This window comes from Lynx canadensis, chromosome F1 (assembly GCF_007474595.2).
Source record: "Lynx canadensis isolate LIC74 chromosome F1, mLynCan4.pri.v2, whole genome shotgun sequence".
Taxonomy (NCBI): Eukaryota; Metazoa; Chordata; class Mammalia; order Carnivora; family Felidae; genus Lynx; species Lynx canadensis.
The window spans coordinates 34,955,866-34,983,821 of record NC_044319.2 but is presented as its reverse complement, the minus strand read 5'-3'; the positions used below and the strand labels follow the sequence as shown (position 1 = coordinate 34,983,821).

The following is a 27,956-nucleotide window of genomic DNA, read 5'->3' as shown; positions in this document are numbered from 1 at the left end:
CTTTAAATTCTTCCAGGTTGTATTTGTTCTTGATTAGTTGAGCCTGCATCTTTTCAGTGGGATATTACAAAGTGAACCTCCAAAACTTTGAGGAACATGGAAGAATGACCGATTGCAAATTGGTAAAATTTTAAGGCTCTGAGGAAGTCAAGATCAAACACACAGGACTGATGGCAGTAAAAGTGGGCACAAACTTCTGGACGGCTTATGAGCAATATATACAAAAGCCTAATGTAAATACCCTTTGACCTAGTAATTCCATTTCCCAGAGTTTATCCCAAGAAAATCATCATGGAATTTTCCCATGATTTTGGTTCACAGACACTCAATGCAACAATACTTATGACAGTGGAAAATGTTAAAAATCTAAATGTTCAGCATGGTTGGAAAATAGCTAATGGAAGAAATAAAACTTATTAAAAATAAGTCTGATAAATTTTTAAGAAATGTAAAAAGTGTACCATGAGGAATTAGAGATTGCCCTTTTTAAATCAGACTGTTTGGTTTTTGCTAGTGAGTTGTTTTATGAGTCCTTTATATTTTTTGGATATTAACCCCTTTATCTGCTATATGATTTGTAAAAGTTTTCTCCCATTCTGTAGATTGCCTTTTCATTTTGTGAATTGTTTCTTTTGCTGTGCAAAAGTTTTCAGGTTTATTGTAGTCCCATTTGTTGATTTTGCTTTTGAGGTTTGTGCTTTTGGTGTCATGTCCAAAAAATCAATGCCTAGACCAATGTCAAGGGCATTCTCTTCATTTTCTGCCAGGAGTCTTACAGTATCAGGTCTTTGATCCATTTCGAGTTAATTTTTGTGAGTGGTGCTCTTGGCTGTCTTGCCAACTATTAACTGACTGTATAACCAGGAATTTCATTCTGGGCTTTCTATTCTATTTTATTGGTCTATGTATATGTTTTTGTGCCAGTACTCTACTGTTTTTATTACTGTAGCCTTGTAGTATAGTTGGAAATCAGAATGTATGATACCTCCAGCTTTGTTCTTTTTCATCAAAATCGCTTTGGCTAATCTGGGTCTTAGTGTTTCGATTTGTTTTTACATTGTGGTTCCAAACAAATTTTAGAAATGTTTTTTTTTTCTATTTTCTGTGAAAAATACCATTGATATTTTGATGTGGATTGTACTGAATCTATAGATGGGTTTGGGTAGTGTAGACATTTTAACAGTATTTATTTTTCCAATCCATGAACATAGGTTGTCTTTCCATTTGTTTGTGTCTTCTTTGATTTCTCTCAGCAAAGTCTTGTGATTTTCATTGTACAGATCTTTCATTTTCTTGGTTAAACTAATTCCTAAGTATTTTATTCTTTTTGATATTATTGTTAATGGGAAATTTTTCTTGATTTCTTTTTCAGATGTTTCATCCTTAGTGTATAGAAATGTACCTTGATTTCATATCCTGCAGCTTTACTGAAATCATTGGTTAGTTCCAGCTGTTGTTTGATTCATTTGAATTTCCTATATACAGAATCATATCATCTGCAAATAGTGACAGTTTTACTTCTTCCTTCCTGGTTTGAATGCCTTTTATTTCTCTGTCTTACCTAATTGTTCTAGCCAGGATGTCTAATACTACATTGAATAAGACCGGTGAGAGTGGGCACCCTTGTCTTGTTTCTGATCTTAGAGGAAAAGCTTTCAACTTTTCTCCATTGAGTATAATGTTGGCTGTGGGTTTGGCATATATGGTATTTATGACATTAAGGTATGTAAATACTCCTTCTATACCTAATCTGCCAAGGGTTTTTATTATGAAAGGATGCTGTATTTTGTCAAATGTTTTTTCTGCATCTGTTGAGATGATCATGTGACTTAAAATTTTTCATTTTATTAATGTGATATATTACATTTATTGATTTGTGTATGTTAAAGCATCCTTGCATATCAGGGATTAATCCCACTTGGTCATAGTGTATAATCCTTTTTTTGTGTTCTTGAATTTGGTTTGCTAATATTTTGCTGAGAATTTTTGCATCTATATCATCAGGAATATTGATCTATAGTTCACTTTTTTTGTTGTGTCCTTATCTGGCATTGGTGTCAAGGTCTCATAGAATGAGTTTAGATGTAGTTTAGATGTAGTCCCACCTCTGCAGTTTTTTGGAAAGGTTTGAGTGGGATTGGTATTAATTTTTCTTGGAACGTTTGGTAGAATTCACCAGTGAAGTGATCAGCTCTAGAATTTTCTGTGTTGGAAGCCTTTTGATTCCTGAGTCAATCTCTTTGCTTGTCATTGGTCTTTTCAGATTTTGTATTTCTTCCTGAGTTGGTCTTGGTAGGTGTTATGTTTCTAGAAACTTATCCATTTCTTCTAGGTTATCTAATTTGTTGGCATATAATTGTTCATAATAGTGTCTTATGGTCTTATGTATTTCTGTAGTATCAGTTGTCTCCTTTTTCATTTCTAATTTTATTTATTGAGTCTTCTCTCTCTTTTTTTGGTGAGTCTGGCTAAAGGTTTGTCAGTTTTTGTTTACCTTTTCACAAAACCAACTTTTAGTTTTGTTGCTTTTCTGTTCTCTATTTCATTTATTTCCACTCTGATCTTTATTATTTCCCTTCTTCTCATAACTTTGGACTTAATCTGTTCTTCTTTTTCTAGTTACCTGAAGTGTAAAGTTAGGTTATTTGAGGTCATTCAATTTCTCAATATATGCGTTTATCACCACAAACTTTCCTTTCCGAACTGCTTATGCTCCATCCCATAAGATTTGATATGTTGTGTTTCCATTTTTATTTCTTTCAAGATAACTTTTTAATTTTCTTTTTGATTTCTTCTTTGATCCATTGGTTGTTCAGAAGTGTGTTGTTTAGTGCACATATTTGTAGATTTTCCAGTTTTCCCCTTGTTGTGGATTTCTGGTGTCCTATTATTGTAGCCAGAAAAAAATAGTTGGTATGATTTCAGTCTTCTTCAATTTGCTGAGATTTGTTTTGTACCATATCATATGATCTACCATGGAAAATGTTTTGTGTGCACTCAAGAAGAATGTGTATTCTGCTGCTATTAGGTAGAATGTTCTATATATGTATGTCAAGTCCATTTGTTCTAGAGCATGGTTCAACTCCAATGTTTCCTTGTTGGTTTTCTGTCTGATCTATCCTTTGCTCACAGTAGGGGTACTGAAGTCCCTATTGGAGAGTTTTCTGTTTCTCTCTTTATATCTCTCAGTATTTGCCTAATAGATTTAGTGCTCCAGTGTTGGGTGTGTATATTCATACAATTGTTATATCTTCTAGATATATTGACCCGACCCTTTTATCATTATATAATGACGTTCTTTGTCTCTTATCATTTTTGGCACGAAGTCTATTTTGTCTTATATAAAGTATGGCTATGCCCACTTTCTTTTGATTTCCACTTGCACAGAATATCCCCTTCTATCTGTCCACTTTGAGCCTATGTGTCTTCAGAACTGAAATGAATTTCCTGTGGGCAGCATATGTTGGGTGTTATATTTTATCCACTCAGCTACTCTGTGCCTGGTGATTGGTGAATTCATCCATTTATATTTAGAGTAACTGTTGCTACATAAGGACTTACTACTGCCATCGGATCATTTGCCTTCTGGTTATTGTCTTGTTTCTCCTCCCCCCCCCCCGTTTTTGTCTTTGCAAAATGGTGATTTTCTAGGGTGATTTGCTCATTCTCTTCATGTTTTATGTTTCATGAGTCTATTCTCGACTTTTGCTTTGTGGTTGCCATGTGGCTTACATGAAGCATCTCACAGATAAACAGTCCTTTTTTATGTTAATAACACCTTATCTTCATTCACCTATAAAGCTTCCATCCTTCTACTCGTCCCCTTTTATATTTTTGATGTTACAGGTTACCTCTTTTTATGCTGTGAATTCATTGAGAAATTATAGTAGGTATAGTTATTTGTAATGTTCTTTTCTGTAAGCTTTTTTTAAAAAAGACCAGGATATATTTTTTAAGTTTATTTATTTGTTTTGGGAGAGAGAGGGAGAGGGTCGGGGAGGGGCAGCGAGAGAGAGAGAGAGAGAGAGAGAGAGAGAGAGAATCCCAAGCACAAAGCCCAGCATGGAGCTGGAACCCATGAACTGTGAGATCATGACTGGGCCAAGATCAAGAGTTGGACACTTAACTGACTGAGCCACCCAGGTGCCCCTCTGTAAGCTTTTATATTATAATTAAGTGGTTAATATGCCATTCCAACATAGAGTTACAGTTTTCTTTATTTTTCACCTTGGCCAGAGTGCTGTGTACTTTCATCTGCTATCATGTCACTCATTAACGTCTCTTCGTTTCAGCTGAAGGGCTTCCTTCAACATTTCTTGTAAGCAGGTCTAGCGGTGATGAGCCTCCCTCAGTTGTTGTATTTTCTGGGAAAGCCTTTATTTCCCATTCATATTTGAAGGCCAGTTTTGCTAGATAAAGTGTTGGTGGCTGGCAACTTTTATCTTTCACCACTTTGAATGTATCATTCCTCTCTCCTGGCCTATAGAGTTTCTGCTGAGAAATACACTGATAGCCTAATGAGGGTTCCTTTGTAGATTGTTTTATTCCCCACCCCCCCCCCTCCACTAGCTGCTTTTAAGATCCTTTCTTGCTCATTGATTTTTGACAGTTTCATTATAATATATTTTAGGAGGGTCTTTTTGCAATGGGATAATAGGGTGTTCTATTAGCTTCTTAGATGTGTATGTTCAATTTCTTCCCCACGTTAGAAAAATTCTCAGCTACTGTTTTCCAAAAGACACTTCTTGCTCCCTTCCCCCTCTCTTCTTCTTCTGGCAAACCAGTTATATGTGTTTTTCTCATATTGCATAGCTCTAATCGGGTTTCATCGCTTTAAAAAAAATCTTAGCTCTCTCTCCTCTTCAGAGTCCTTTCTAAATTCCTATCCTCCAAGTCACTAATTTGTTCTTCAATCTGATCCATCCTATTTCCTAAGCTCTCCATTCTGTTTTTCATCTGATTCATTGAATTTATCATCTCCGGAATTTCTGGGGTTTTTTTTTTCTTTTAGAGAAATAGAAAACTTTATTGTACGTGAATAAAAGGGTAGTTTAGTTGGTGTCTGGTTCTTTTTTTTTTTTTAATTTCAGTCTCTTTGGTAAAGAACTCTTGTCCATTAATTTTATTCCTAAACTCATCGACTCGTCATGCTGAATTTTCTTGTAGCTCATTGAATCTCTTCATAACAGCTGTTTTGAATTCTTTGTCAGTTAGATTGCAGTACTCCATGCCTTTGTAATCGATCGCTGGAGAATTATCATTTCCTCTTTGCGGTTCAATATTCCTGTGATTTTTCATTGTGTTTGACAAAATGTATCTCTGCCATTGCATTTTTTTAATATGAAATTTACTGTCGAATTGGTTTCCATGCAACACCCAGTGCTCATCCCAATGGGTGCCCTCCTCAATGCCCATCACCCACCCTCCCCTCCCTCCCAACCCCCATCAACCCTCAGTTTATTCTCAGTTTTTAAGAGTCTCTTATGGTTTGGCTCTCTCCCTCTCTAACTTTTTTTTTCCTTCCCCTCCCCCATGGTCTTCTGTTAAGTTTCTCAGGATGAACATAAGAGTGAAAACATATGGTATCTGTCTTTCTCTGTACGTTCCTCTGAAAATTAAAAATATATCTGCCCCATGGCCCAGCAATGGTGCTGCTAGGAATTTACCCAAGGGATACAGGAGTGCTGATGCATAGGGGTACTTGTACCTCAATGTTTATAGCAGCACTTTCAACAATAGCCGAAATATGCAAAGAGCCTAAATGTCCATCAACTGATGAAGGGATAAGGAAATTGTGCTTTATATACACAATAGAATACTACTTGGCAATGAGAAAGAATGAAATATGGCCTTTTGTAGCAACATGGATGGAACTGGAGAGTGTTCTGCCATTGCACTTGAAGTAGCACACACCTTTATTTGTTTACTCCAGTTCAACTAACTTGCAATTAGAAACCATTCTTTTGTTTTCCAGAAGGTGGCGCCTTAGCTCAAGTTTTTGGTTTCTCTTCACCTGCAGTGGCTCTGGGCTGCACAGGGGAGCATGCTGGTTTTAAAAAGCTGGTGTAGAAACAGCTGACGGTGGAGTTGGAGGAAGTGTGGGTTTAACACCTGTTGCTCTGTGGGTGCCCACTGCCCTCAGATCAGGGGTACTCCCAGAGGTCTGAGAGCAAACCTCCCACTAACATCCCAAAGCTGATAGCCAGGAAACAGGTCCCTTCAAGGCCCTTTGTTATTCTTGACTGCCTCTCCTTCCCTTTCCTCTCTCTCCCAGGTGCACAGGTGCCCCCCCTCAGAAATCTGTGCAGCTGGATAGAAATGGGTCACAGTCACTCACCACTTTCACTCTCCACCTCTTCTGTGAGGGAAGTCACTGGCCCTAAAGGGGGAGCTGGCTCCTCAAGATCCTTCTCCTCTGCCTCTGTCCTGCCTAGATGGGTGCCCGCTTCTCCCATCAAGTTGGCTGGGCCTCTGCAAAACCTCTGTCTCTGGTGCATATCCACCATATTTTTCTCTCTCCAGCAAATGTGGGTGGGGCAATTCCCCCCAATTCCCTCGGATCCATAGCAGCCTCTGAGATAACTATCCTCATTGTTTTTCGAAGCGCAGGTGTGCAGAAATGTAATGTACAGAGGCACCTTTGTTCAGTTGTGAATGGCTATTTTCCTCTGGATTTTGTTGAAATATCTTTGCTAGAAATCTATTTGGACACCTGATGGGATTGTGATGGAACTTTACAAGAACGATCGGTATAAATAAAACTCAGATATCCAACAAAAACAAACTCTACTTTCCTGAGACATGTAAATCGGAGAGTAAATACATAAATAAACTTTAGATAAACATAAACACATGGGTAAAATCCAGATATGAGAAGTCAATCACTGTTTGACGTCCTAGGACCTTCACTTTGTTTATTCACACAATTCTGACAGGCTTGGGTATCTATTCTTAAGTTCATGTCAGATTCAAAGCATCAGATTAGTTTAGGGAGGGAACTGCTAGAAACAGATACACTAACAGCAGAAAGAAAGGACAGATGGTCACCTGGAAGAAAGAAAAAAAAGCAAAAGGGAAAAAAAAACGCCTCCCTAGAGCCACTTAATCTGACTCTGAAAAGCCCTGTAATCAGTGTATCCTGAAGATATTATTGTGTATTTGTTAGTGACACGGATAATGGTCTTGAATTATCAAGAAACATTTATTTGTGCTGAAGGTGGTCATCTGTCTTTAATAAAGATTTACAAAGATTTCTTGGCAACTTCGGATCTTTGAGGGCCAATCTTGTCTGCCTTGTGTCTCAGTGTCAACCCAGGACTGTCTTTATGCCAAACAGAAAGTAGACAAATGATAGTTGCTGAAAAAGCAAATTAGTTACCTTTCAAATTGATTAAAACCTTAGCTACCTGGAGGGTCTTGGAACTTTTGCAATAAACTGTAATTAAAGTCTCACTTCAGTTCGTTCCTTCTCAGAAGAAGCCTTACATACTTAAGTCTACCCACTGTAGTTGTGTTCTCACGGAAAAAATACAGCCCCAGGGCACACCTGCTGTATGATCGTTTTGATTAAAACTCTAATGGGATCTAAAGCTCTTGCTCTCTTTCTAGAAATCTTTTGTCCAAGTCCTCCATCTATCCCTAATGGGAACCACCCCAGAACTTCTCAGGGAGACGTTCCCTACGGAGAGGAAGTTACTTACATGTGTGAACCCCGCTCAGCCAGAGGGATGACCTTCAACCTCGTCGGGGAGAGCACCATTCGCTGCACAAGCGACGGTGAAGGGAACGGGATTTGGAGCGGCCCTGCCCCTTACTGTGAACTTGCTGGTCCTGCTGGTCAGTACCCACTTCCCTATGCTCCAGCCGGATCAGAATATCTAGGCTAGAATGTCCTCATTTCTGTGGTGACAGCTGTGTTTGCTTGTGAACATGGCTTTGTTATAAAAGTCAGACACACAGAATTGCCTGCTGAGCCACTTAATAGATGGGTTCTAGATGTGCCATGCTGTGTCCCAATCCGTGGTACTCTGATGATCCTTCCCACGGGGGCGAGGAGTGTGGGATAGTGAAAAGAGGAGGAGGTGGAGAATGGGGAGAATCAGCGAGGCCCAGATTTTCTCAAGAGTATTTTCAAAGCAGTAAAATACAAGTGCCAAAGAAAATACTCTGTCGTGCCATCTCCAGTACAAGTTGTCTTTATACTCGCTAAGTGGGTGTGCAGAGCAAAAAGCACATGTTGATGGCCTCATTTTACTTCAGACTGGAGGCTACAGAAATAAAGAAACTCCAGTGTAGGCACTTGTATTCCTTTTGTTACCCCTAAGTGTTCTGCTCAGCCTGTAACTGCATTTTGGTGACCCTTTGTCTCACTTGTAGCAATAGGAACTCAACACGCCCTAGAGAAGCGGAGTTCAAGGTTGTGCTCTTAGCAGCTCATTCCTTTTACACATTAGTCTGGCATGAAGTGACAGTGCCTGGCACTTGGAGGCTCATCTGTGGCTGTGATTGTCCACACAAGCTCTGTGAGCCAGCGAGGACAGACAGCATGCAACTGATCATTTGAGATCCTGGTGGTATTCCCAGCCAGTGCAGTTTGCAGGGGACAACACAGATGGTCCTGCTTAAAGGCTGAGAGGTCTCCGTTTGAAGAATCATTCTTCCCAGGGATCAGTAAATATTTAGTGCCTTTGGAACCTCCCTGCCTTGGGTCTCCATGTGGCTCTAATAGAGATGTTATTAGATATGTTGGCGTATTTGTACTTCTTTGTTTAACTGAATGTCTTTTCCTGTGTTTTTTTTTTTGGGGGGGGGGGTCTTGTTCTTAGCATGCCCACATCCACCCAAGATCCACAATGGGCATTACATTGGAGAACATCCATTTCCATATCTTCCTGGGATGACGGTCAGCTACACTTGTGACCCAGGCTACTTGTTGGTGGGAAGGAACTTCATCTTCTGCACATACCTGGGAACCTGGAGTCATTTTGAACATTATTGCAGAGGTATTTCTTATTCTTGCTGGGTTTTGTTAATGGAAAATTGATGAATGAGGCTGCTAAGGCTAAGCCACTTTTCTGAGAGGATTGTGAAATGAGTATCAATAGAAGGGGGAGAAAAGCAGAGAAAAAGATAGGAAGGAGGCTGCCCAAGGATTCTCAGCTCTACCAAACAAGTAAGAAGAACTGATGGAATTTCCAGTAATACAGTAGACATCAAACACCAATTTAAAATGCTTTGCAGGCTTTTAACTAATAAAATATCTCAGCTCTAAGAGACCTCAGAGGAGTTACAAGTGGTCCTCATAAATACCTTCGAGAGGAGGCTGGAAGCACACTTTCTTGTGAGGAAAACTGAAATATGGAGGAAGGTTGAGAGCAATTAATTACCGGAATTACTGGATATGGGTCCTCCTTATAATTTCCAAGACCAAAGGTGAAATGTCTGTTTCATCTCTTCCTTAAAACAAGTGCCAAAACTTACTTCCTTTATTCCTGTCTATGTTTGCGAAACTGGCATCTGACTCAAAACATCTTTTGTTGGCAATATTCTTTTAAAAAAAAAACCCACAATTGGGGCGCCTTAGTGGCTCAGTCGGTTAAGCATCCGACTTCGGCTCAGGTCATGATCTCGCGGTCCGTGAGTTCGAGCCCCGCATCAGGCTCTGTGCTGACAGCTCAGAGCCTGGAGCCTGTTTCTGATTCTGTGTCTCCCTCTCTCTCTACCCTCCCCCGTTCATGCTGTCTCTCCCTGTCTCAAAAATAAATAAACGTTAAAAAAATAAATAAAAAAAACCCCACAAAATATGGAATTAAAAATATTATTCAGTGACTAAGCATGGTACCGAGGTCTTTATAAAAGTCATTTGTGTTAGTCTCCAAAAGAATCTGATGAGATGGGATTATTCTTGCTATTTTACAGAAGAGGAAATAGAGAGCCCCAGTAATCACTCGACGATAGGCAGCTCCCAGACGGGGGTGCCGAGACTGGGTGACTGCCCAGCCCATGCTTTGGAACACTGCACTGTATTCTGTCTCCTATTAAATGTGGTTCTTTTGACTTGGCACAACTTTGAGTTAGCAGTTTGCTCTTTGTCTCCTTTGTAGTAAACTAGGCGAAGGGCAGGGATGAGGTAGGAGGGACTTCAGACAGGCCTGTTTTTCCAACGTTAAGGAGCAGTTAGTCCTATGGCTGATGGGGTGGTCACAGGATCATGGGGCTCTCCCCAACCTAAAAGTCTCAGAAGTCCTTCTTGTCCAGCCGACCTCTGGTTTTAGAGATAGAGAAAATATCCTCTACAGAGACGGTAAGTGGCTCTTCTCTATTTATTCTCCACGAACTGTGGAGTCCCTGCGCCTCTGCAGGAACAGGAGGAAAGCTCACCCCTCTTTGCTTTAGTCACATGGAGAAGTATGAAGATTCAGAGAATACTTCAAAGATGGATTATTCAAATTAAGACTCTGGGACGTTTCTTCTCCTGAATATAAAAGGGTACTATTCTAGCCTCTTGGCAGCTGCTTCCAAGTGAAATTCGTTTTGTCTTAATAATTGTCCTCGTCAAACGTGCTTTATAGCAGTCATTTTGTATTTAGCATTAGCAAAATCAGCCAAGCACCTAGTTAAAAAGATTCCAGTCTCAAGCTCCATTCCTAAGAACTCTGATTCTGACATTTTGGGGTGGGGTCTCGAGGTCTATTTTTAACAGACCCATCAGCATATTCTGATGTAGGAAGACCACAGACCATTTTTTGGGAAATACCACTTCGCCTTGTTGGTTCTTTGAAAATAATAATTTCGCCTAATTTTGAGATAATTACAACTGGAAAGCGGGCTTTGCTGGTTGAAGGAGGTATCAATAGCCGGGCAGAGAAAGAAAGCGAAACAAAGGATAAGATAATGAGATAAAATAAATTAAATTTTAAAATTATGTTTTAAATTGAGAATCATGATTTACTAGCTTCTATGCATAGAAATGAGCCAGAAACATGCCTTTAACCAAGAACCAAAATACCAGTATTTGTTGCATACCTAGAGAGAGTTAATGTGATATTCCTCTTTCCTTACGGTGTGACCCAAGCGGATCCAGGATTAGAACATGGTTATCATAACTCCCAACCTGTCGACCACTTTACAGTTGCAGAGTTGTCAATAATTAAAAGCGGATTGCAGTACCTTCCGTATTCTCTTTCTTTACCTAAGAAATGAAAGAGAATTTAAAATTGTACTGTGTTGGGTAGGTGTCAATAGGTCTTGATTGAAAACATGACTCATCTTTGCTGAAGGCAGGGTAGTTTGGGGGTCATAGATCTTTGCATTATGGCAGTTTCAACTAAAAATTAATAAAATATCCATTTCCTTCTGATTTTTCTATTTTCAGAGGCAAAATGTAGACTCCCAGCGCATATGAATGGAATCCGGAAGGACGTGGAAATGAGAAAAGTCTATCACCATGGAGATAATGTAACTTTTGAGTGTGAAGAGGGGTATACTCTGAAAGGTAGTCCCCAGAGCCAGTGCCAGGCAGATAACACGTGGGACCCTCCTCTGGCCATATGTGCATCTAGTAAGTGCACCTGCAAGAAATATAGGTCCTTCCTTCGTCATGGTCACTGTTCATTCACTCGTCCATCCTGTCATTGAATGTGGTGTGATGTTCATGGCACCTGCTAAGAATGAAGGAGTCCAGTGGGGGAAACCAATGGCTTTTTATATTAGAAAAACATTAGACTGTGTGCTGAAAAATATCAGATGAATTTTCACTGGCTGAGAGCTCCTGTTTGATCACCCTGTGTACCAGACTGATGTCGTCCTGGCTTTTGTCTTCCCTTTAGGCACACACGATGCTCTCATAGCTGGTAAGTTCTGTGAAGGGTTTGCTGAGGAGCTCTAGCACGTTCCACAGTAAGTACTCACTTACAATGGGTGAGATGTTTAAGGAGAGATCAAAATCTGTAACGTTACAATTTCAGTCAGAAGGAAAAGAGTCTACATTCAGGCCATGGTGTGGCAAGACTGGTATCCTCACAGGCACAGAGTGAGTGAGTGTCCTCTATCGAAGGTTCTACACCGTCTTTGAACCATTACAAGTGAATAATCATCATCCTTCCTATTTTAACGGGGCTGGAGAACACAACGTCCCCTTTGGTTTACAACCCAGGAAGATCCTTCAGGATGGTAGTCATGCCCGCTTGCGCGAATTAGAAGCCACAAGATCAATTTTCTTAGCCATTTCTGTGACCTGCCTGTGCAAGAGGAGTGGTTTGGTGAGACTTTGCCTGCAGGGATCAGTGGAGTCGGTGGCCTGTGCCTGACATAAGACACGAGTGCGGGGCCCCGGGCGCCAGAGCCAGGAGCTCCCGGGCGGTTCTCGGCTCGTTGATGAAAGGCTGCTTTGGACCAAAGGTTACACACTGCTCTGCTCACCCCTCGTCTGTGACCCTGGGTTAGGAAGACTAATGCACCAGATCAAACCAGGAGCAGAGGGAAAAATCTTCAAGCTAAGCCTGTGTGAGGGGTTTCTTAAAGGCAGAATTTATAGTTTATAAAAAAACTCACTGGCAGCCTCTAGTGGGACTAGATAGTCATTGTTTAAGACCCATGGGTTATATTTGCCATGCACTCAATGACTCTGTTTTACTGCCTAGGCATTTTCTTTGGCACGATCTTCTTTCTTTTACCCATCATCGTGGCCGGTTGGATAATTGTGAAGCACAAACAAGGGTAAGTACAACCAAACTCGCCTAGAAAAAGGTTGTACGTGTCTTTGCCTCCTCTTGGAAGCCAAGAGGAATAAAAAAGAAAACCTCAAAAAAAAAAATTAAAAAAAAAAACAACCCACCACTACTATATAAACAGATGTAATAATCATCAAGAAGGCCCTGAGGCACACTGTGGATAGATACATATTCACACTAAAAGAAATATATATAATAATATGTTTTTTAAAAGCTTAGGATTTTAAGGACTCAAATTTTGCAAAAGGGAAAACGGACAGAAGGAATTTTTCCAAAGATGAGTGAGACAGTTGGTATCCCAGTTTTGCCGAAACATTCCAGACTCAGACCTCTATACACAGCCCTCATCAAGGCACTAGAAGTTAGAGGGTATGATCCACCGGTTGCCATCACAGGCTGCCAGTATGGAAGAAGTGAGACTTGCTTTGGAGTATTCAAAAAAAAACCAAACCTTTATAAACACCATTTACTTTTTAACTTTGCAAAACCTTTGCAAGGATTAAGATCTAAATAAACATTTTGACTGGGAAAAGAACGCATACAGCTTTTGTACTATTTATTTCTAGCAAAATCATTGGGTCAAAGTCAATGAGATCAATGTTATAAGCTTGATGAGCAAATCCTAGATCTATGAGAAAGTTTATAACTTTAAGTGAACAGTTTTCTGCGGTAAACGTTCTAAGCAAAGAGTCTCTTAAACAAGCTTTACAGAAACTGAAATGTTGATAATTTATAGAGGATGCCAATCCAATGTAAACTTTTTAAAAAGCAGAGGGTCATGTATTTCCTCTCTCTGCCCTGCATTGGGCCTTCCCATGCTCTATTAAATTAGCTCTTGTCTCCTCAGTCCCCTCCCTAGACGATGAACATTTTATGAGCAGGGACCGCCTGTAGCTACTCAAAATCATTTTTTAGGTGATTTCTTTTGTTTTTGTTTTGTATACGTATTTTTGAGAGACAGAGCATGTCTCTTTGGAGACGGAGCCTCCAAAGCAGGCTCCAGGCTCTGAGCTGTCAACACAGAGCCCGACATGGGGTTCGAACCCACGAATTGTTAAGATCACGCCCTGAGCTGAAGTCGGAGGCTTAACGCACTGAGCCACGCAGGCGCCCCTAAGTGATTTCTTTTTAACTGAGGTATAATTGACATGTAACATTATATTGGTCTCAGGTGTGCAACATAATGAGTTGGTATTTGTATACGTCGCAAAATGATAACAACAGCAAGTCTAGTTTAAAAATAATTTTAATGATTTTTTTTTTTTACTTTTCCTTGCATTAGTAGTTAAGATTCATGAAGAGTTGCAACAGCTAATATATTTGTTTACAAAATACTTTACCATTTATTGTCTTGTTTCTTCCTCAAAGCAACCCTGTGAGGTAGGGAAGCCCAAAAACGGTGTTATCCCAAAGCAGAAGGCTCTGAGTTTGCAGAGACATTCAGTGGCTTGCTTAAAATCGTACCAGCAGGAAGTTGTTCAGGGGTAGGGCTTCAGCCTGATGATCTTAGAATCCTGAACCCATTTGGCTCTCAGGTAAAAATTTCAGCTGCTCATTTCTGAATCTGATTCTGTATCTTCCAGTACAGCATACAGCACAAAACGGGAATAATTCCGTATTTCTTTCAATATTTCCCATCTACTTTATTGGATTTTTTTTTTTTAGGGACTCTGGTACATTAAGAGTACATTATTCTCCTAGAGAATAGTATGCAGTCTCTTCCTTTTTATTCTCAGTTATTATACTATAAGATAATTATAATATTTCTGTCAGGGCCTCCGTCCTTATGAAGCCCTTCATTAGCCTTTATTAGGTTTGCTGAAAACTTAGGGAAGTCCATTCATGCAGACTTAAAGTTCTGTGACTTTTTAAAATCGTTACTAAATAGGTACTTTTAGGCTCTGAAGATCATGTAGACCAGAGTAAATTACAGTTTGGTTTGGGTCACTATTCATTGTCAAGTTCATTGGGATGATCGTGTTTGATAAATGCGTGTTCACTGGAAATATTTTGTGTTCAGATGCTTAACTGGGCAATGAAAGTAACCACGGGTTCAACTTTCTCCTGCTTAATCTCAGGCTAAATGTAAAGGTTGTTTGTAAGGTTTGAATAAAAGTCTGCTTACTCATTTTCAGTGACTGCATGTTTAAAAATTGAAATTGTTCATTTTGTGATTACAAAACCTCACTGGCCTGATATTTCACTAGTGAAAAATGCTGTTATCTGCACAGTTGGCATTTCACTGTGTATTTACTAAATACTTGCGACAAATGTTAACAAGGTAAGTCATGCGCTTGATCACTGAGGAGTAATGCTGTTACACTTGTCCATTCAGAGCCCGTTTATCCTTGCCTTTTGTTTCTGCTGCTGATCTATTTCCTGTTCTCTACAAACAGCCTTCTTGTCCATAGTGAGACAGCACTTTAAGGTCTTTGTTGGCTTAATGCTTAGTGTGACAAAACTATTAAAGCCCCTCTGTGCAAAGGCTCCCTGTGTTTTCCTATGTTCACATTAACCACAATATTACAAAAATCTGTCTTTCCTCCTGTGGGTCCCCTTAACTGCTCGCACAGAACACTTCACTTTTGACTTCTGGTCACTAAATGTGCGGGGGTTTCCCCCCCCCCCCCCCCCATACCAAACAATTCTGTGACACCAGCTGTGTGTCCTACAATTTAACTTAATTCAATTCTTAAACTGTCTACCTGGAGATAATGTCAGATCGCACAGCTTCGGGTCTCAGTTCTGCAAGACTATTCCCACCCCACTTCACATGTCAATCTCAAGTACAAGTTGTCATCTGTGCTTCTGACAGATGGGCTATAAATCTGAGTTCTCAGGAATCCCTCCTTGAGTTTGATGTATTTGCTAAAGTGGCTCATAGAACTCAGGGAAGCATTTACTTATATTTATCCGTTTATTAAGGGATATGAGAAAGAATACAATGAACAGCCAGCTGAGGAAAGACATAGGGTGTGGTCTGGAAGGGTCCCAAGCACAGGAGCTTCTGTCCCTACGGAGCTGGGGTGCATCACATTCCCCAAACATGGATACATTCACATGCTAGGAAGCTCTCTGAACCCCATACCTCTGAGATTTTATGGAAGTTTGTTGATGTAGGCATGATCAATTATTAATTCCATTTCCAGCCTCTCTCCCCTCTCTGGAGGGTAGGGGATGGGGCTGAAATTCCAACCTTCTGATCACAGTTTCATCATTCTAGTGACCAATGAGCTATCCGGGAGCCATCCAGGAGCACAGCCAGAGTCACCTCATTTGAAAAAAAGATTCTCCTAGTGCTCTTACCACTTAGGACTTCACAAGGATTTTAGGAGAACTGTGTCAGAGATGGGGTCAAAAAATAAATATTAAAACAAGAGATCATCCTAGTGCTCTTAAAATTATACATGGGTTTCAGATATCCGTGCCAAGGACTGAGGGAAGAAAACAATATATGTTTTCTGTTATCTCATAACCACCATCAATCAACTGGATAGGTATTCATTCAACGTATATTAAGGTTGTATTTTCTCACACCCCACGTACCACTCACCCAAGACTGCTTTTACGCCATTCCTCGGCTAACCACTTAGTCATTGCTCCGTGGACACCCATAACACCTGTCAGTACGACCCTCTACTCTTCCTCAGGCGTGGATCTCAAGTTTGTCCTTCCTCATTCTGGGAACACTTTGGCTTCTGACTCAGTCTTCCTCTTTGTCTCAGGGACACCCTCATTCTAATTTCCACCAAAGGGTAAAGACTAACTGAGCAATGAGGAAGTACTGGGAGGCGGTGGAGTGAGTTAACTCTTTGCGCTTCGATCCTTAAGTCCCTAATACCAACATATATTTGACCTCTAAGGGTACTGGTATTGTACCATTTACCATTTTATGTAAAACGAAGTGCTTAAACAACTCCCAAAGAGGCAGAGTAGCATCCCAGGTAAGATGATGGGCTTTGCAATCATTAGGAGTCATTTCATACCCACTTACTAGCTATGAAACCCTCAGCAAGGCACTCATCTTCTCTAAACTTTATTTTCCTTGTCTGTAATGTGGGGACAATAATAGTTCCTACCTCACTTAACATGGTGCCTCAGTTAGGATGAATGTCAGAAAGTGTGAGCTATTGTTATTTACATGTGATTGTTATTGACATTTAAAAGTGCTTAAATGCTTGGATTTACCCTAGTCCTCTCACACGTCCGGACAACTGCTGCTGCTTTCCAAACTCTGGGTGTTAACTGTACACAAAACAGAACTTCCATCTTCGCTGTAGCAGAAGAAGGAAGCCTTGTGTAAGATTGTTGTGCAAAGCTGTTGCCCTTGTGAAGCCTAAATGTCACCACCTGGTGGTAAACAGTATTTACCAGTCAAAATGACTTTGGAAGCAAATGTCCTTTGAAGGCATGGACACTTGTGTATAAGCAATTCTAGTCTCCTGGCAACGTACAGGATGGTTTTAGTTTTATTTCCTACTCTGAGTTATTTAGTCTTGAGAGGTGGGATTTGGTTGTGTCCTTTTTACATATCTTGCAAAGATTTCAGAAACCTGAGGCAATTTATGCCCTCAATTTCAAAATGGAAGCCACTGACTACTTTCTTCCAAGACTGAAATGTATAAAATTGTCTTATTTTTCTCCCTCTGCCAATTAGCAAAACTACAGATGAAAAATGTAAGGAGAGTATCCATTTACATCCTCAAGAAGACAGCGGTGTAAGTCCTCAAACTGTGCAAACAAACCAGGAGAACAGCAGGTACCTAATGTACATATTGAATTCATAACGTTGTCAATAACTCAGATAGCGAAAGTGAGAACAGGATGTGCCTAAGATGTCGCTCTGGCTGGATCACTGGGACCACCGGAGATAGAAAGTTCTTCAGGAACTGGAAATGCCTTGGTTGTTCTTTTCTTAGATTCTTGTTTCCAGGGGGTTGGGTGATGGCTGTCAGCGCTGTGCTCCGGGCACTGTTTTCTCAAAGCATTCCTGTATTTTTGTGCGCTGGTGCTATAAACCTTCGAGAAGAAGCAAGCTTTCGTTTTCTTGTGGAACGCAAGCATTTGGCACTTGGGTGTCCCCCTGGCTCCCCCTTCCCTTAAATGTGCAGGATCACCTGGGGATCCTGTGGAGACTTCGCATTTACCTCCCCCTGCTTTCTGGCTCCCACTGAATTCTCTGCCTCACCAGGTCTCCTAGGACTGCTCTCTCCTTCCTGTTTCCTGTCCTCCCCAACAGGGGCTTGTCACCACACCTCATCCCTGCATGCCACCTAGTCAAAGTACCAGCCTACTACCATAGCTGTTGGGTGGTCACTGTTTAGCTGTTTGCTACAGGACCGGGGTGAAAAGGGAAATTACCAAACTATGTGTACCGAAGTGGCACACACGTAGAAGTGAATATTAGAAATCAATGGACTAAAAAGTGACTGTTTTGTAAATATAGGTATTGGAACCCAGCCTCCCCCACTGTTAGCCTATTTATGGCTGCTTTCATGCTCTAACAGCAGAATTGAGTAGAAGCTACACAGACCAAGACTTACTATCTGGTCCTTCAGAAGAAAAATGCCAAACCCTGAACTCTATCATATGATCAGGATTTTCTCACTGTTTAGTTCCCCTGTAAGCCTTGGCTTTCCAGTCTTTTCCTAGGCCACTCTCACATTAGACACTCGTCAGTTTTGTTAAAATCTTTAATGTGTTCTCAGGGTACCTCATTTTGACTCTTGGTCTTCTTGTAAATTCAAAATTCCATTTTTCTTTACCATACAGAGCATTTCACCCAGTCCTTGCTTCCTCTGGCTGGGCCCAAGTATCCTAAAATTTTTATTCAGATTCTTGGGTGTCTGAAACACCAGCACGAAAATGCCATAGAGGGGACTGGCCACTCCTGTAGAAAGCAGAAGCAAAAAGTATCATGTGTTTTCGTCAATTTCCTTTCTGTCCTCTTTCCCATATATCAATGTGCACTTATCTAAACTTGGCATTTTATATCTGCACACATGTCCCAAATCTTAAATTCAACATCGGACAGTAGAAGTGGCCACAGGAAAAGGCAAGGGGTCAGAGAGGCATTTTATAATCAAGACACAGGCAATTCAAATCGTTTGAACAAATATGTCGGGTATGGTCAACTTTCTCCTAAATAGAAATTTGCGAATCCCTAGGTTTGTTTTCTGGCTTGTACTCACCTTGCTTTTGCTGAACAGTTTGTTTTTCATGACTGTTTATGGAAGCAAATGAAATGTGCACTGCTTTTTAAAAACTCAGTATTAGTAATTAACTTTTTGAAGCTATAATAACCATCAGTCTGATTCTTCTCAAAAGAGCATATACCTAGAGAAGCTTGACTAGTATATCAGTAGGATATTGAAGTCATGAGACAGGAATGGCATGATTTCCTAGGAGAGTGTTTTTTTTCCTACTGTGATCCCAGTAGTTTGAAATGAAAAGAGCATTATTTATATCTTAACACAAATACATAGGTATAGGAACAGAAGTCAAATAATGCAGATTTTAAGATAAAATAAGACAGATAATACTATGCTTTCAGGAATACTTTACATTATGCCTCCGAGGCTCTTGGGGTGATGTACTGCTTGTCCTTTACTATGATGGAAAAGCTGGGCCAGACTGATTCATCCCTAGCCGGATTGTCACCCACTGTAAACACACAAAGTAACTGCCCACTGTGAGGGCAATGGTTGTCTTTACGAAAGTCCATTCAAAAATAATACAGAATTATACTTAAAATATCATTTGATATCTCCTCAATCCTGGCCGGTTACCCACCTAAACGCTTTACCATTTTCCTTCCAATCCTATCTGCATTACTCCGCTCAGAATTCACTCACCCAAGAAGCCCTCCCAATGTGCTGTGGTCCAAAGTCATGTCTTTCTTTGGCACTCGTAGAACTTAGTGCCTATACCATTTTGAAAATAGTGTCTTTTAATAGTAATATGTGCTTATTGAAAAGGTAGAAAATACAGAAAATATAAAGTATATAAAAATGACCTATAATAGCCTTCATCCAGTGGCTAGTACACTTAAGCTTCTTCACATTTACAGGGTTATACACTGAGATTATATTGACTGTATAACATTATTCCTGGTGTGGTTTCTACCAAATAAACACCATCCTTTTATCATTAAAAACTGTATATATGCTTACATGCCATAGTATCCAATATTTCATTTATTGTTTTTGCCCAGTAACACCAATGCATTCATTCGCTTGCTCATTCATTCTTCAAACATTTGTCACTTGTAATCTACCAATGTTGTACTTATGTGTTTTCTTTCCCATGCTAAATTCACTTATGAGTAAGTTAATTTCCCCAAATTCTAAGTACAGACTTACTAAAATGAGAAGTGTACACTAAACAGTTGAGAATAAATTTATCAACATTTCATTTATCCTCAACTTTTTGGAAACATTTTTTTACATCAAGGTGCATCTCAAATTGTGTAGACTGACTGTTGACCACCGTTTTAATAATGATACAGGAAGTCCAAAATGAATTTGTCACAAGTGTCTTTTTCAAGATTGGGTTTTTGGCCACAGTGTTCCACAGGAGCGAGGTTGATCATTTGTGGCCACATGTGGCAGACAAGGAGTGAGTTAGTGTCTGTACCAAGCTTAGGACCCGTGCACCCGAGCCAAGTGCAAGGGCAGAGGGTGATACAGGGAAAGAGGCAGACTCCAAAGACACAGCTGCATGCTGAAGGACGTGAGAATGTTCAAAGATGACGCAGATACCAAGCGTTGGGATGTGTCACGAGGTAGAAAGGGAACAATGATGGGGGATCAGGCGGCAGTAATAATGGGGTGTCCGGTGAGCCGATGGGTCTCAACAGGGATCTGTCCACTGGCAGAAGGACAGTCTTCCCGGCCTTGAGGAAGAGGAGAGGCTTCAGCATGGGCAGGGAAGCATTTGGACATCATGGATGATACAATGATTTCTTTCAGTCTTGACGGTGGTGGGGGACGAGGACCTGTTCTCTGAGGCTGGCCCTCCTCCAAACTACCAGCTCCTGTTTGCTTTCCCCTGCCACAACATGGCTCAGAAGAGACTCAGAAACATTTGGTGTGTTATGAGGAACCTCTGTTTCTGGAATGAGGCTCTTTCTATTTAGTTGCCCAACGCTGAGAAACATTTTTCCTTTGATAAAAGCAGCAACGGGGAAAGGTCAGCTTATTCATTAATCTCTCTTATCTATTAAGTGTCTCAGCTTATGCAATACCTTCTTGTGCCCTGCACAGCAACCGCTAAAGAAGGCAATAAACACTTCTTCTGAACTCATAATTGGTGTAATACTGTCCTCATGATTATTACCAGTAAGTTCTGGGTAATTCATTTCAGCCATGCTGTCATCTGAATAAAAATATCCTGTTATTTCAGTGTCCTTCCTTGACAAAGTATATAAAGCTGGAGAACACCTCGAATTAAAATGTTGGTCGGGAAGGAAGCGATTCATTTCAACAGAATAAGATGTGAAACGCATAAAATCCCAACTGGAAGTGACCTCACAGAGATGCAAGCATGTGCACTTGAAGATGCCGAAGTGCCCCCGGAATCTAGGAAAAGCTCCCTCCTCTTAGTTTGGATTACTGTCACTCCTTCACCCTCTGTCCTTGTGCTCAAAGCACACACCATCCATTTAGGGGAAAAGACTGCCCTTGGGCTATATAAATAGCCTCACTTACTTAAAGGACAAAGGTGTTGCCTAGGATCTTGGTTTACCAGTTTGTTATTTTCCTTTCTTATTTTCAAATGTCCTACTACGGAATGGGCTTATTAACGAGAATTTGAAAATCCAAAGGGAAGATGTGAAAAACAAATAAGTCACATAGAATTATACTACTCTGTGAAACCGCTGGTAATATTTTGATTTTTCTGCTAACCTTTTATTTTTTGCTAACCTTTCTTCATGTATGTTTCTTTATACACAAGTCTTACTTAAATAGTTAGGTTTTCTGTTATAGAGCAAAATCTCCTCCTATTAGATCTGAGTAAAATATAGCTATATCAGTTTTTACTTTCCTTAGAAAAAAGAATATTTTCTGTTTATTAAAAAAAAACATTAAATGATTCTGGAGAACAGGTGTTCAAGAGAAATATCTGAAACAATGAGTTTTGGATATTCCTAAGTTGATTTTCAAAAGCACTTTTACTCTATTCTTTACAAAAACATAACTATTTTAAATAAAAGAATAATTTTATTATAAAAGCAACTGGCTTACTTTTGTATGCATTCAGAATACACTAAATAAACTAATAAAATATGACTTTTAAGAAGTTAAAAAATTGGGGCTCCTGGGTGGCTCAGTCGGTTGAGCGTCCGACTTTGGCTCAGGTCATGATCTCACAGTTCGGGAGTTCGAGCCCCGCATTGGGCTCTGTGCTGACAGCTCAGAGCCTGGAGCCTGCTTCAGATTCTGTGTCTCCCCCTCTCTCTGCCCCTTCCCTGTTCATGCTCTGTCTCTCTCTGTCTCTCAAAAATGAATAAACGGTAAAAAAAAAAAAAAATTTTTTTTTAAGAAGTTAAAAAATTAATATATAAATAAGTGGTCTTGGAGTCCTTAACTAGTCCACATACTTACGGATCAAAAATTATCTGGTGTGATATTATGGGTCATGCTAATAATCTAGAAAATATCAGAATCTTCCTGGATATTTAACAATAGATTCGCATAGGACTACTGCTATCTACCGTGTAATCCTGGGTTTTAAGTTGCTTTTAGAGTGTATTCTGCCAAATTGACCTTGATAAATATAAAGAGTGAGCTGAACATCAACTTGAAGTTTTCTTTAAAATCATGGAAGGTAGGGAAAAACAGAATAAGCAAAGTCAACTGACAAACCAGAAGAAAAAATTACAACTTGGATCATGGACAGGGGAAACAGGCATATTTAGAGAGTTAAAAATTCAAAAACCATCCCTCTCCATTCCCCCTCCCTGCAAAAGGGCAAAAGATATACAGCCAGGTCACCAAAAGAAGAAAGGGAAGTGACCTATGAATATATAAAAAGATCCTAAATGGCTTTGCTTAGCTGGAACATAGGGAAATCTATTACGTCTTAAGCTTCTGAAGAAGTACATTTTTTTTTTAATTTTTTTTTTTAACGTTTGATTTATTTTTGAGACAGGGAGAGACAGAGCATGAACAGGGGATGGTCAGAGAGAGGGAGACACAGAATCTGAAACAGGCTCCAGGCTCTGAGCTGTCAGCACAGAGCCCGACCCGGAGCTTGAACTCATGTACCGAGAGATCATGACCTGAGCTGAGGTCGGCCGCTAAACCCATTAAGCCACCCAGGCGCCCCTGAAGAAGTACATTTTAAAGGAGGGCTAGAAAATAGTTGTTGGGGGCTGGGCTGTTTTAGAATCAAAATTCCCTATCACATGAAAAAAATGTAAATTCCTTTTTTTCCACCCAGAATGAAGTAGGTCTGTGAGTATTGTGGTTAACAACTATCTGATGCCTGGGTCATTTAATTTCAAGAAATTCATGAGACTTTTTTTTACCTGTACAACATTTATATAAGGGAAATACTGTATATACTAACTATGGGTAAAATACTAAATTTCAAGTTTAAAAATTTTTAAATTAAAAATTTTTAAATATAAACTTTATTTGTATTCTTGAACAATTATGTTAACCTCTGGCCTTACATTTTCCTTCTGAAAAGCAGGGGCTGGTCCAGCTGGTCTCCAAAGTTATTCCTAGTGCTAATATTCTCTTTTTTCTCATTTGCCTTTTGTGTACATGCAAGTGTAAGGTGTACGTTAGTTTAAATCTATGACATTTAAATAAAATGTTCTGTCTCCATCATTATAAGAAAGGGATAAAAGATTTTCCTTTCTAAATCTACTTGTGGACTATGGTTTGTAATATATTTACATTTTAAACCTTCACAAGCCAAGAGGAAACAAAATGAATATGTGTTCCTTCTAAGAAACACCTTCCTTTCTGCACTTGATTGTTTTAGAATCCCGGGGCAGGTAATGGCTTACCACAGGAATGCTCTTGCTGGTAAGAGCTAAATAAGAAGGTCAACTGAATGGCAGGTGTTTACCAGATACAAAGGGCGGTGGCACAGCCCCCAGGGCCAACATCAGCAAGATGGTTGAACCATCCTGTTTAGCCATCCTCTTTCAGGTTTTCACAAATGCGTCGTGTGTAATTCACCATGGCAGCGGAAACCCTCTCCTGAGAGCACTCACAGGCCCATTCCTGCTGCTACCCGACCTCTGATCAGCACGATGGAAACAGACTAATTTAGGAGGCCAGGAATCATCCAACATTACGATTTATTTTCCAGAAGTTGGCCTGTGTTTAAAGACATCTTCACACACCTACCTCCTCCCCACTGGCCTTCACACAGTCTGAAAGGAGATGTAGCACGTAGCTCCAAACCTGGTCTACGCACAGGCATGTTCTCCATGCTCTCCTCTCCTGCACTTTAGCAGTGTGACAGAATCTCCAGGGGGAGCTGCAGAAACCATGAGTGTTTACTCCCCCGCTTCACTCAAAGCCTGGACTCTTGAGTGCCATTCCCGTCAGGGCTTCAAGGAGTTCACTGTCGACACTCTCCCTTTGAACCAAGTCACTAAAACGATCTCAAGGCTAAGGGACAGACAGCAGCTCTGCTTCGTAACACAGCTTGCAGTGCCCGATCCAGGAACGGTTTGTGTGCACACAGTTGTAGCTCATTCCTTTTAGAGGCAAACCCCACTTTGCTCCCAGTATCTTAAAATTCTGACAACAAAATCTCTCAGAGCTTCCCCAGCATTTGGTAAATCCATGGTGGCGGAGAATTGGCAGAGACATGTTAGATGCACGAGACAGCAACCCCCATTTATTTCATTCAGTATATATAGGTTTTTATTATACACCTTACAGACACAGAACTGTCTCAGCACTGGAGCTACAGCAAGAGAACTCTATCCCTGTCTCATGGAGCTTGTCCAGAAAAATAAGGAACAGGGCTCGGGACCTTTCAGATAAATTATGTGATGCATTGCGTCAAATAAAAATAATCAATGTGAAAGTACTCAATTATATTAAGAGTGGTTTGATGAACGCCAGGTATAGAAACTTGACTGATTGAAAGTTCCAGTAAAACCCCAAGTCTTGAATCTAATCTAGTATATGACACTAAGAAACCAAACACTAGCCATATACCGTTCCACATCTTTTAAATTTTTTCACGAGAAAATGTGACTTCCAAGCCTAGAAATAAATGTGGAAGTTTTTTCAGCTTTACTGAGATACAACTGACATATATCGTTGTGTACAGATGGTTGCAAAGAGTAAGAAATAGATTATCTGTTTGCAGAAATAATGTCAACATTGAGCTGAAAAACATTTCTGTCCTATCACTCTTAACAATTCTAAGAATTTCCAGAAATGATAATTCTCCCTCATTTGAGTTTCCAGTGTCTCCTTAATTATATATACCTCCTTCAATTAAGTGTCATCATGGAGTGTCTCGTTTTTATACTCCAAGATAGTAGGTAAGGTGTTGGTTTTATACAACAATCCACAATTTTGTGGCCTACAGGCTGCCCCCAGAATTGAAAATAATGTTTTGGTCTGGGAAGAGGAAATTCCACGGTTTGTCCAACCCAGAATGTCTTCAGTGCATTTTGGGTACAGAATTTTAAAAATAGAGATTTCTGTAATTCCAGAATATGAATCTGAAGTGTATGCAGAGAGCTTACATGTCCTTCCCACCGTCTCATACCTTGACTCTTTGTGGTGCAAGGTTTCATCAGTACCATTCGTGAAAACAATAGCAGTTGGGTTTTTTGTCTTTACTGATTCCAAATGTAATGTAAGACTGTAAGAAAACTGAAAAGCACAAAGAAAATGAAACATCCATAATCCTCTCAAGTATTAGTTAATTTTGGTATATGTCCAACTAATCTCTATTTACATGTATGAATATACTACTTTTGTTTTAATAAAGGAATACCAAGAGGCACATACTGATCTGGAATCTGCTTTTTCCACTTACATAGGTATCATATTTTTAACACGGATTTTTTTTTACACTGCTCGCTGCCTAGACATTCATACCGTAAAGCCACCTATCAAAACTGCCTTCTACTTTTGCTAGACACTTAGGATTTATTTTTCCCCCCTAAATTGTACATCTTTGGTCCAGCTCTGACGATTTCTTTGGCGTGAACCCTAAATGGAACAACTAGTGGTTTAAAAGTCATGTCCATTTGAAAACTTACCATATGGACAAGTTAACTTGAGAGCCGAAAGTTTCAGGGTGTTGGCCCCCCGATACATTTACTCATGCTGGTTGACATTTATCCTTCTTTGCCAGCTAATAGGAAGAAAATGTCACCTCCTTTGTGTGCTCTTTTAATAAAGGTCATGTTACTTTTCCTCGTACTAGTCATACAGGTTTAATCACAACGCTACAAATAGATCTGGCTCATTCTTCATTTTCCGCTTGACTTTCCACCGAGAGATTGTTTCCCCAGAAAAGCTCTCTCTTATCAATTCCTCGCATCCCAACAATAACGGCTTTGAGTATCTCCAGGAGATTGGCAATTAATACTCCCTTGTCCTTACCTTTTTCGTGCATGTTTTTTCCTCTTCAATAAAACATTCAGTTGCTCAAGGGCAAGGGCCCCAGAGAAGTGACGCCCGATATGCTAATGGCCCCGGTGTCCTTTAATAATTCATCTCCCATCCTTTCCTTAGGGGTTGGGAGTGCAGTGGCCAAACCTTTGAGATTCTGAAATCTAGCAGGCCTTGAGAAGATCCAAGAGCAGGTGCTGAGCCCCGGAAATCACAAGTATTGTCCCTAAATATTTAGGGACACTGCCTAACTGTCCCTAAACATTTAGGGATCATTTAGGGCAGATGGATCACTGCCAACTCTTGAAACAAGGGCCCAGGGGGTCCGGACAGTCCCGAGTGCCTCAGGACACGACCGGAGCCCCGAGGGGTGCTGGCCCCACGACGACCCGCTGCCTGGGCTCTGGGTTTGTATTTTCAGGGCGAGGCGCTTTTCAGCTCCGGAAAAGCCACAAGGATGACCCCCCAGCTCTCGTTTCTTTTCGACCCTTCCAGATGCGGCGGGGAGCCGGCCGAGTCCCTCAAGCCGCCGGGGGCCTCGCGCAGGTGCCCAGACGGGGTCGCCGCAGGGCGCCCGCGATAGTGGACGCAGGCGGCTGCCCACCGGGTGGGGAGACCCCACCGGGTGGGGAGACCCCAGTCTAACGGGCCCCGCTCGCAGGCCCCGCCTCCAGCCGCCTGCCGGCCCCGCCCACACTGACTGGAAGTCCCGGCACTTCCGCCCAAGCACCGCCCAGGCCACGCCCCCGCGCCTGGGCGAATGACACCTGGGTACTGGGGGAATTGTTGCGTGTGGTCCGGACTCGGGAGGGTCCCTGCTCTGCGGACTCTCGGGTTCCCACAGATATCCAGGAGGATGATGGCGTCCTGCGCGCGGCGCCCTTGCCGTCCCCGCCTCCCCGAGAGGCGCCTTTCTTGGCGCGTGGTCGGGATTCTTTTGGTAGCCCCAGTGCTTCTGCTCTCTCTAAACTCTGGTAAGAGCCTGGAGAGGGTGTGTCCCCTGGCTGCAAGGGAGAGCGGGTCCAAGGCCCAAGGCCCCGGACCTTTACTTTCCTAACTTTCTGATCCTTGTTTCACTATTGATCTGGTTGCAGTCACATCGATATAAGCAGAGACTGCATTACTCACTGTGAGACCCCCAATGCCATGCGCACAGTGGCCGTCAAGAAATTGTTGCTAAAATCTATTGGGAGTGGCAGACACCAAGCATACTACTAATAAATATGTTGTAGCGCAGAAGTGCTCTGGAGGAAAGGAGCTTGAGTCCCTGACAGCATTTAACTGGAGGCAGGAACAGTTTTCTCTTTAAACAGGCCATGCTCTGCCACTGTGGGGCTTCTGTACTTGCTATTCCCTTAGACTTGGAGCATCCACCCCCGGCCCCTTGTGCCTAAGGCTCCTTCTTGTCCTTCACACTCAGCTGAGATGTTGCCCCCTCGGAAGGCCCCTCTCTGACCACCCCGTCTCAGGTGGACCCACACACTCCACCTCAAATCCCCCGACCGGGAGTCACCCTTGCAAAACTGTGTCTTCTGCTCTCCCCACTAGAATGCAGAAAGCTCCTCTGTCTTGTCACACTTGTGGTTCCAGATGCCCATTTTCTGCGTCAGCATCAACA

General features: G+C 41.1%; 1 protein-coding gene and 1 long non-coding RNA gene across 5 annotated transcripts in view; one reads left to right on the top strand and one right to left on the bottom strand.

Moving 5' to 3' along the window:
• CR1L (complement C3b/C4b receptor 1 like) overlaps positions 1-21,967 on the top strand; it is a 62,056-nt gene extending 40,089 nt beyond the window's left edge. For both annotated transcript variants that reach the window (XM_030301880.1, XM_030301879.1), the window contains 7 exons: positions 7,609-7,836; positions 8,826-9,002; positions 11,375-11,560; positions 11,829-11,852; positions 12,642-12,717; positions 17,389-17,490; positions 21,135-21,967. In XM_030301880.1, the coding sequence (XP_030157740.1) occupies positions 7,609-7,836; positions 8,826-9,002; positions 11,375-11,560; positions 11,829-11,852; positions 12,642-12,717; positions 17,389-17,490; positions 21,135-21,147 (806 nt within the window). In that variant the 3' untranslated portion in view covers positions 21,148-21,967. The remainder of the gene's footprint in view (positions 1-7,608; positions 7,837-8,825; positions 9,003-11,374; positions 11,561-11,828; positions 11,853-12,641; positions 12,718-17,388; positions 17,491-21,134) is intronic.
• Positions 18,964-26,971, bottom strand: LOC115504763. 3 transcript variants are annotated; one of them, XR_003965811.1, is made up of 3 exons: positions 26,330-26,971; positions 25,485-25,591; positions 18,964-20,894 (listed from the first exon to the last, which is right to left on the bottom strand). It is a non-coding gene; the product is annotated as an uncharacterized LOC115504763 (long non-coding RNA). The 3 variants fall into 3 exon arrangements; XR_003965810.1 differs by lacking the exon at positions 25,485-25,591; XR_003965809.1 differs by lacking the exon at positions 26,330-26,971 and having other exon boundaries at positions 25,485-26,318.
• Positions 26,972-27,956: the final 985 nt, after the last annotated feature.